Genomic DNA, 10025 nt, shown 5'->3' on the forward strand with positions numbered 1-10025 from the left:
CGCTCAACTGCTGCGCCACTGCGCCACCGGGGAGGCCCTGAACATTCCATTTTAATTGAATTGGAAGTGGGGGCACCCTCCTGGTGTGCAGTTGTTTCTCAATCAGGCTGTAAAAGACTTAGGGGCTTAGGGCACCCTGTTCCTGACTGTCTATGCCCATTTCCTAGCTTCCTCCTGCAGTATCAACTAGTAATGGCAGCTTCAGAGCAAATGTCAACACTGAGCACGGATACTCAAAAGATTTAGCATAGTAATGGGAAAAGAATTTATAATATTGCAAGAGCTTCAAACTGCCTAAAATGGGTTGTGTGGGCCTCTCTGAATGTAAGAACCCAGGGTGTTACTTTTTGTGAAAGGCATTTCCAGCAAACACTCAGGAAGGAGAGGCTTACCATGGGGGTTAGGCAATCAGTCTTTGACTTGTCTTCCTATTTTTGGAATAAGGGCTTTCCTGGGCCTCCTGCGTGACCTCAGGGTTCAGTCTTAGCACTATCACTGCTACCACCTGAGTGCTATCACCAGCCCCAGCCAGGGAGGTGACCCGCATATGGCGCAGCAGCCCTCTCATCTCACCCACTGTTCCCCACAGCAGTGTATTTCAGTAGATCCACCTGTTCTGCTTCCCATTCTGTCTCTGGTGAATCCTTACACACACACACACACACACACACACCCTCTCCCGCACCTCTAGCCTACATCCCAGTTCTTCTACACAAAAATTAAAAGAAAATTAAAAAGGACTTTCCTAACGGCATTGGAGTGGCCCCAGTGCATGTCCTGGCAGAGGGCGAAACAATGGAACAGGAGCCAGGCTTCCTATCATGTGGCTAGGAGGAGGCTTAAGCCCCAGCACTACGTCAGTGAAAATATACAGGAAATGTCCCCAGTTGGCACTCACAAAGGACATGCACAAAGTTCTGTTGCACTTGGCACTTTATTAGTGAGGAGCGTTGTTCTGGACAAGGTTAGCACCCACCTCAGGGGATTTTCCCGGATATCAGGTGTTTCTCCATACAGGTTTAGAGAAAACACCGTCATGGATAAAATCCCCCGAGGACAGCACTGTGACTGCCAGAAACAGCAGGGATGGAAGGGCGCCCTAAGCACTGCCGGACCCCTGGGACAACAGGGCTTGGATGTCGGACTCGATGTCGATGGTGGGAAAGAGACGGCTGTACCTGCGCACAGGCACACCGTCCCGGCCCACCAGGAACTTCTCAAAGTTCCAGGATACGTCGTTGCGGCACACCGGAGACCAGATGATGAACTTGGGGTCGGTCATGAGCGACTTGGGGTCGTCACTGGGCGCCGGGAGAGCCTCCCGCAGAAATGCAAAGAGCGGATGTGCCTGCGCGCCATTCACCTCGCACTTCTCGAAAAGCATGAAGTTGGGCTCGAATCCGCCGCCGGGTCGGACGTACTTGAGAGAATTCAGGATCTCTTCATTCTTGGTATTTTCCTGCGGCGGGGGTAAATGGGGCTGAAACCCGGAGCCGCGAGGGGAAGGGAAACCTTTCTGGCCGCAAACAACTATAAGTCAGCGAGCCCTTGCCCTTCTCGCGTACTCCGGGGTGGAGCTGAATGAATCTCAGCCGGGGCGACGGAGGGAAGCAATGGGTGGCCAGCCTCCCCGAGCCCAGCGGCCACCGCGCCTGCGCTCCCTCCCGTGGGGCACACCCACCCCTCTCCACCGCGCCAGGCGCACCTGATGTCCGAACTGGTTGCACGGGAAACCGAGCACGACCAGGCCCTGGGGCCCCAAGCGCTGCTGCAGCTCGTTCATCTGGGTGTAGTCCCGGACCGTTGTGCCTCAGAGCGACGCCACATTCTCAATCAGCAGCACCTTGCCCTGCAGGGAGCCCAGGCTCATAGGCTCCCCGCCGGCCAGCGGGCGCGCAGAGAAGGAGTACACGGAGCGCTGGGCCGCAGAAGCGGCCCGGGTGACCTGAGCAGCAGACATGGCGCCAGGCGAGAACGCGAGAATCGAACTAAGCAACTGGGCCCGGCGGCGCCTGCTTTTAACAGGCCGGCGGCGGGGGGTCACATGGCCCAGGCACTTTTCCGGGCGCTCCACCCTCTGTGGTCCCGCCTCATCCGGCCTCCGCCTTCCCTCGGCTGATGTCCGGCTAGGAGGGGGGCTGCGGTCGCGCCGGATGCAGGCACCGCCCTGAATGAGCGGAGCCGCGGGCACGTCTGCTCCTGCCCAGGAAGGGCGGCCTTCTGGCGACCGCTTGAGTCACCACGCCCAGGGCCGGGGCCCAAGAGGCCTCGGTGTTTTCTCAAAGGTTCTTCAGTTAGGGTTTGGGTCCCAGCTCGGGACTGACCAGCAACAGCAGTAGGCACTGCCCCGGGCCACACAGCACTCCCAGCTTATGCCATGTTAGTAATCTTACAGCATATGCCCTGTTGTCGCAAGGTGTATACAGCAAGTTAGTGTGCTGTGGCGGTTGCAGTTGGTGGCAACTGCAAGACAAATTCTGTCTCTTACGAGGCTGTGGCTGTAGGAGTTAGGCAATGGCGGAGACAGCCAGCCTCAGGCTCCTAAAATGGGCTCTAACTCATTTTCCTGCATTCTAGGACTGCCTGGGGCATGTTCATGTCCAAGACCACCAGTCTCCCTCCTTTTACACCCCAGTGCTGCACACAGGCTTTTTTGAGGAGCTCCTCAGGGTCTGCTTCAGACTTCCCAGAGTAAAGGCCAACTGCATGCAGGGCCTCTCAGAGGACCCAGCTAATTTCAGGCCATCCTCAATCCCCGGTCAACTTTAGAGATCAGATATGGAAGTAAAAGACACTTAAAATAGGAACAAAAATGGCACTCTCCTGAGATAAAGCAAGCACTTTGGATTGCCCCATGTGTATCCCCAACAGGCTACATTCCCTATCTCACCACCATTCTGAACTTGAAAGTGATGCAAGATAATCATTTACACTAAGAGGAAGCCCAGACTGGGGGTGGGGGTGGTAGGGTAAGCTGGTACCTTGAACCCTCCAAGGTGAACTAGGCTGAGTCCATCAGGGCCCGCCCCCCACCTCCACTCCCAGCCCTGGAGAGAGTAACACAAACACCAGGATGCAGGAAGTTTAGAAAAAAGCCTTTATTGTTTAGTTGGAAAAATTAACTGGTACAGAAATAAAGTTCAGTCAGCTGGAAGAAAGGAGAAACTGAGTACCACCCAAGAACTGGTGGCGCCTCTGGGAGGGAACCTGGATACAGTGAAGAGATCACGGTGACCTAGAGCCCGATCTTGCAGTCCAGGTGAGATAGGTTATGCCACATTCTTAGCCCAGCTCTGGGGAGGGAGTGCTGGGATTATGTGAGGCCAAAACGGGTGATATGACCATTATCTTTCATGAGAGAAACTGACAAAACGGGAATTTTAAAAAGGAATTTTTCATCTGACTTTATTTTCAAATACACTTTTTTTTTTTTTTAAAAAAACCAATACACTTTCTGTGAAGATGACAAACATTGGTATTAGCAAATCCAATTATACAAAAAATACTACATCTAATCTGGAGTAGATATATTTATTTTTGGTAACATACATTAAGTGGCACTAATTACACAGTAACTATAAGGTAACTAACATGAAACCACAGAACTGTAACTTTGCCACAGCTGCATGGACTTGGGTCTTTCTGGTCCAGCACATTTGAAAAAACTGAATACCAACCCCAGAGCTATGCTAATGAAATCTGTTACGGAATAAAGCCCTGAAGTGGTGACTCACCATACCTTGCAGCTGACAGATGATAGGCAGGACATGTTAGTTATAAAGTAGTTACAGCCTAATTCACAAAAGTTACTAACTTTTGTTTCTCTTTCTAGAAAGAAGCAAAAAGTTAAGAAATTCCTTGAATTAGCGCCGGTTGTATCAGGTGGGAGTGCAGAGGGCTGTTAGAGAAGTGTCAGAAGGACCCTGGTAGGTCAGGCAGGTTGAACATCATTAATCATAGTTTGGCTTCTAAATACTGGTAGCAAGATGACTTTGATTTGTAATCTTAGGTAAATTATAGATAAATGAAAAAAGGCCAGTAATCATACACTAAGATTAATAAACAGCACTTCAAAATTAACCGCATGAGGGCTGTGCTTGCAGCAGGGTTTCACAAGACAAGGCACCCAGATTTTTTCTTCCCACGTCTGGCTTGCAGCGCAGCTCTCGTGGCCATTTCAAAAACCTCTCTCACTCCATCTTTGGTCTTTGCTGAACATTCCATGTACCCAAAAGCGCCAATCCTGTTTGCCATATCTCTGCCTTCTTCAGGTTTTACTGGCTCCTGACAAGAGAGAAGAGTGCTTTCAGTTAATAGTGTTTCATACAGAGTAAATAGGCACAGTATATTCAAATTCCGCTGAAAGACTTATTTGAAAAGTTGGCAAGTCCTCAATTTGAGTTCTGTCCCATGAAGTGACCCCCAACCCCAAATATAATCTCTCTCTCAAATGTGTTCTTCTCTGGGAAGTAGAGAGAAAAAAGGAAGAAGTCAGAGGATTGCTGGAAGACTGAGGAGGAATCAAGGGCAAAATTACTCAAGCTGTCAATCCAGAGTAAGCTATGGGTCTTCCTGTGGTTAGCGCAGAGAGGACTGGAGTCCCTGACCCTGAAAGAGAAACCCCAATGGGAGAAGCTAGGCTGTCTCTCTCTCAAGGCACTTCTCCTGCAGTGACAGCCGTCTCAGGGTTAGGGGACTTCTCAGAAGCCAAGACGCCACCTTTATAAAGTATCTGGGCTCTGTCTGAACTCCTTTCCCTCAGATTTCCTGATCCTTCAGTTGTCACCCATTTATTTATCTGTGGCCTCACTTATACCAAGGTATAACTACAAAGAGAAATCGGAGTCTGACAAAGTTCCTCCAACTGGGGCACTGACTACTGTTGTGATGATCCTTTCTCAGGCAGGCAGTGCTTAAGGTCACAGCTCTACTTCACAGGAGGTTCTCTCTCATATGACATGGGAGTCTTAGGGACCCCTGCGTGCTGGCCCCAGACAATGAGGGCCAGATGAGAAGAAACTTCTAGGATGCCAAAATAGCCTGGCATGTGAGGGTTTCTACTGGGTTCCCTGAACCTCCAACTGTGGACTGTTGGAAGAATGCTACAGGAGGACAGCCCTGCCCCAGACCATGCCTGCTTCATTTTGGCCAGCTCCCGCCTTGTGTGCTCATCATTCCGAAGATCCTTCTTGTTCCCAACCAGGATGATGGGCACGTTGGGACAGAAATGCTTGACTTCTGGAGTCCATTTTTCTGGGATGTTTTCTGAAAGAAGCAAAATGTACATAATTGGGGATACATACAATTTTCTCTTGAATTCCAAGACCCCTAGTTAAACTGCAAATAAACTACAAGTATGCTGGACATTTAATGAAATTTCACTGGTTTCATATTTCTTTTTTTTTTTTTTAATAGAGGCATGTTTTATTTTGTTTGTTTGTTTGTTTTGTTTATACATGCACTGGGTACAGTCAGAAGCGCGGGAGGGTGAGAGAATTCACCAGAGCCAGAGCGGGGAGCAGAGCAGGCAGAAGGACCGAAGTACACTGCTGAGGGGAGCAGCGGGCGGCAGGAGAGGTCTGCGCGCCATGTGGGACCCTCCTCCGGTGGCCGGGGAGAAGCCGGGGATCGAACCGGCGCCGCAGAGGCTGCGGGCAGCTTTGCAACCCAGCGCTCAACCGCTGTGCCACCGGGGAGGCCCGAAATTTCACTGGTTTCAAACTACAAAAAAGCAAAACCTAAGCCCCTACCCTGAAGCACAGAATCGGCAGCTTTTCTCAGCCCCACCAAAGAGTTCAGAAACTCTAGAGGCAGGGCCCAAAGAAAGGCTTGGAGGAACAAATGATTCTGAACACATGGTGGTTCTGTAATGGTGTCACCTGCCCCATGACAGAGGCTGCCCATGGACCATCCCTGTCATTGTCAGCAGATGATTCTGACTAGAGCTCACAGGAGCCCCCGTGCTGGAGCACAGCTGACCCGGGATCTGCATGTTCTCCCTCCACTTTGTTCACAAGCCCTCAGCATGGCCACCACTAAGTGGTATTTCCATGGCTCACGTGTGACTTTTTTTTTGTGGGACCCTCGCCGGCAGCTGGGGAATGAACCGGCATTGCAGAGGCTGCGGGCAGCCTCGCAGCCCAGCGCTCAACCGCTGCACCACCAGGGGAGGCACTCACGTGTGACTTTTGAGAGTGATAACCAATTGTAGCTTCTTGCCAATACTGCATTCATCTAGAAAGGTCGTGTAAGTACATCATGATGGATGAACAGCCCCAGTTCAACCTCTCACATCCACCATATTGGGCCCATCAGTATAGAGATGATTTTAGCAGCTACAGACTTCCTTAGATCACTAGCATGACAACTTGAAACACAAAGCCCAATTCTGGAACAAAAGGGTTCCCAAAGAAGTGTAATGTCTCAATCTTCAAATAAAAAAAAAAGGGCCAGCGTATTTAACAGAAAAGCCAAATAATGCCGAAACATGCCCTAATCTCTGCACCCTGTGGTTATTAGTTTTCAGTTCAGCTGTGACAGCATTCACTTTAAAAGATAAGCAAGGGGCCTCTTCGGTGGCACAGCGATTGAGCGTTGGGTTGTAAGCTGCCCCCAGCCTCTGCAGCGCTGGTTCGATCCCCAGCCACCAGGTGAGGGTCCCACAAGGCGCGCAGACCTCTCCTGCCACCCACTGCTCCCCTCAGCAGTGTACTTTGGTCCTTCTGCCTGCTCTGCTCCCTGCTCTGGCTCTGGTGAATTCTCTCACCCTCCCGTGCTTCTGACTGTACCCAGTGCTTGTATAAATAAATAAATCTTTTAAAAATATATATATATAAGCAAGGTCACATTGTTCCCTTGTTTGAACCTGCCACCTCACAATGAAAGGAGAGTGCCATACTACTATCCACATGGCTCTCCAACTCCTATTCCCACTCCCTCTGCTATGGCTACACAGCATTCCCTTTTTTTTAAAAAAAAGATTTATTTATTTATTTATACAAGCACTGGGTATAGCCAGCAGCGTAGGAGGGTGAGAGGATTCACCGGAGACAGAGCAAGGAACAAAACAGGCAGACTGGCGGAATACACTTCTGAAGGGAGCAGCGGGCGCGGCAGGAGAGGTCTGTCGTGCCATGTGCGACCCTCGCTGGTGGCCAGGGATTGCACCGGCACTGCAGAGGCTGCAGGCAGCCTCACAGCCCAGCACTCAACCGCTGCACCACCAGGGGAGGCCCTGCATTCCTTCTTTTCTCTGCCTCAGTGACCTTGTACTTGGCACCAAAAAGGTTATTTTATTGCATATTGTGATGTCCTTGTTTATCTCCTTCAGGTACCTATTCAGAAATCACCATTTTCAGTGAAGCTCACACCATCCTATGGTCATCCTCTAAAAGGAGTCCGCTAATATGGCTTATTCCATACCTACCTCTACAAAGGTTATTTGTAATATTTACTATTATTGGAATTACTGATACTTGTGTGCAGGGAGGAAGGGGAGTGGTTAATGCTTTTACTCTGCTGCCTCCCTTCATCTAGAATAAAAGTTCCTTAAGTAGGTGCTCAATAATTATTACTGTAACAATCTTCCCTACTCCCCTGCTTTAGGATATATAAACTGCAGTGAATTGTCTCTGTCTTGGCTTTACTTTTCATGAATGACTTATTTTTTTTTTTAACATTTATTTATACAAGAGCTGGGATACAAGGCCAGAGGTGCAGGAGGGTAAGAGGATTCACCAGAGACAGAGCAGGGAGCAGAACAGGCAGAGGGACCGAAGGCACTGCTGAGGGGAGCAGTGGGCAACACAGGAAAGGTCTGCAGGGCCATGTGGGTATCTCCCTGGCTGGCCAGGAATCAAACCCCCACTGCAGAGGCTGCAGACTGCTTCACAGCGCTGCGCTCAACCCACTGAGCCACGGGGGAGGCCCATGACTTTATTGTTTTAAATTAAATTTTACTGATTTATCATTGGTTTATAATATCATAAAAAATTTTAAAACTTTAATTTCTTACTTTTTAATTCAATGATGGCAATTACCTGTAATTTCTATACCCCTAAAGTAGTCTGATCACATTAGGGTATGTCATTTTACATGGGTTTACAGAGCTTTTTGGGAGGGCCTTTGGAAATTGCAGAAAGCCACAGAAAAGGAATACATAATCTAGATTGGGGTTAGCAAATAAAATCTTGTCTGGAGTTTATTTTTATAAGTTTAACTGGAACACAGTGAAGCTCCTTCATTTATTTTCTATGGCTGTTTCATGCTGCAATGGTAACAGAGAACATAGACAACACAATCTAAAATATTATTTGGTCTTTTACAGAAGTTCCTTTTTTTAAAAGATTTATTTATTTATGCATACAAGAGCTGGGGTACAGGCCAGAGATGTGGGGGGTAAGAGGATCCACCAGAGACAGAGTAGGGAACAGAACAGGCAGATTGACTGAAATACACTCCTGAGGGGAGCAGCAGGTGCAGCAGGAAAGGTCTGCTGCGCCATGTGGGTAGCTCCCTGGCCGAGGATTGAACTTGTGCTGCAGTGGCTGCGGAAAGCTTCATAGGTTGCGTCTTAACCCCTTGCACCACCAGGGAGGTGCTTCATTTTCATTCTTAATACAGACTTTTGAGTTCCCATAGCACATTGTATTGGAGTAAAACTACTACTGGGATTCCCACCCTACTCCCTAGCCAAGATAAAATTTTTTTTAAAAAGTATTTATTTATGCATATAGGAACTGGGGTCCAGGGTAGAGGAGTAAGGGGTGAGCGGACTCAGAGACAGAGTGGGGAGCAGAACAGGCAGATCTACTGCGAGGTCGCCGGCAGCTTCGCAACCCAGCGCTCAACCACTGCGCCACCGGGGAAGCCCTACTGCAATACATTGTTGAGGGGAACAGTGGGCTAGACAGGAGGTCTGCTGCGCTATGTGGGTCAGCTCCCTGGCAGGGCATCAAACTCATATGCAGTGGCTGGCGATAACTTGATAGCGCTGTCTTTAACTCCTGGGCCACCAGGGAGACCCCCCCAATATAAAACTTTTAAAAGGCCCTTGGCAGGCCTCCCTGCTGTGTATTTCATCAGTTTGCCTATTCTATACCCTGCTTTGTCTCTGGTGAATCCTCTCACCCTCCTGCGCATCTGGCCTATTCCCCGGTTCTTGTATAAATGAATAAATAAATCTTTAAAAAAAAAAAAAGAAGAAAAGAAAGAAAAGGGACCCAAAACCCAGGTTCTATAGTCCCAGGGCTGTGTGACTTCGGCCATTGAGGATTCCTTCTTTGAAACTAATGTCTACTCTTTTGCCACCTGATGCCCAGAAGGTGAGAAACCAGGTGTGAGTTAGGCACAGAGCAGTGAAATCATCACTCTACATACAGCGTCACTCACCTAAACTATCAGGGCTGTCAATAGAGAAACACATCAGTATAACATCAGTGTCTGGGTAGGAGAGGGGCCTCAAGCGATCATAATCTTCCTGCCCAGCTGTGTCCCACAAAGCCAACTCCACCTGTGATGGGAAAAACACAAGAGAGTGCAAGATTAATTCTACTACCCACTTTCCAAAGAGGTAGCCCACTTTCAGTATTATGATTTACCGTGATACATTTGAATGGAAAACTGTCTAAAATAGTAAAACACTTTTGTAAGAATCAAATCTGAAGTTGGAAGGTATACTTAAAAACAATTTAAATTGTTTCTCAATCTTCATATTTAATAAATAGATACCTAGTTCAAAATATGAAATAAAAAATAACTTTGTAGCTATTAAGTTTTTAATTATAAAAAATTTTATAGGAAAGAAAGTGGATGAACAAGAGGAGAAATCAAATTGTAAATAACATTCCACCAAGGCATATAGGAAAGACATGGAAAAACAAGATTGAGTAACATTTTGTAATACATTTCCACACAAACATTTCCTTAGTTTATCTCATCAGTCTGCTCCTTTGTGGAAAACATGGAGACAACACTGCATTTGGTTTGGTAGGTAAGGAACACCATGCTGGGTTTTAGGCAAAATC

The 10025-nt window shown here is 48.2% G+C and overlaps 1 protein-coding gene and 1 pseudogene across 1 annotated transcript; both read right to left on the bottom strand.

Moving 5' to 3' along the window:
* Nucleotides 1-881: 881 nt before the first annotated feature.
* Nucleotides 882-2035, bottom strand: LOC119242627 (glutathione peroxidase 1-like; annotated as a pseudogene).
* A 1022-nt stretch (nucleotides 2036-3057) lies between these two features.
* Nucleotides 3058-9541, bottom strand: LOC119242628 (transforming protein RhoA-like). The gene is made up of 3 exons (XM_037508154.2): nucleotides 9391-9541; nucleotides 5135-5265; nucleotides 3058-4284 (listed from the first exon to the last, which is right to left on the bottom strand). The coding sequence occupies exons 1-3, from the start codon at nucleotides 9422-9424 to the stop codon at nucleotides 4111-4113; spliced, it is 339 nt and encodes a 112-aa protein (XP_037364051.1). The 5' UTR covers nucleotides 9425-9541; the 3' UTR covers nucleotides 3058-4110.
* Between the last annotated feature and the right edge of the window lie 484 nt (nucleotides 9542-10025).

This window comes from Talpa occidentalis, unplaced genomic scaffold, assembly GCF_014898055.3.
Source record: "Talpa occidentalis isolate TD23 unplaced genomic scaffold, MPIMG_talOcc4v2.1 talOcc4.1260, whole genome shotgun sequence".
Lineage (NCBI taxonomy): Eukaryota > Metazoa > Chordata > Mammalia > Eulipotyphla > Talpidae > Talpa > Talpa occidentalis.

What these genes read in the sequence shown, in the direction of transcription:
- LOC119242628 (XM_037508154.2), bottom strand. Translation starts at nt 9,424, where the DNA reads ATGTGTTTCTCTATTGACAGCCCTGATAGTTTAG. An exon ending in TGACAGCCCTGATAGTTTAG is followed by an intron (nt 5,266 to 9,390) that starts GTGAGTGACGCT and finishes TGCTTCTTTCAG; the next exon opens with AAAACATCCCAGAAAAATGG. An exon ending in AGCTGGCCAAAATGAAGCAG is followed by an intron (nt 4,285 to 5,134) that starts GCATGGTCTGGG and finishes CTCTCTTGTCAG; the next exon opens with GAGCCAGTAAAACCTGAAGA.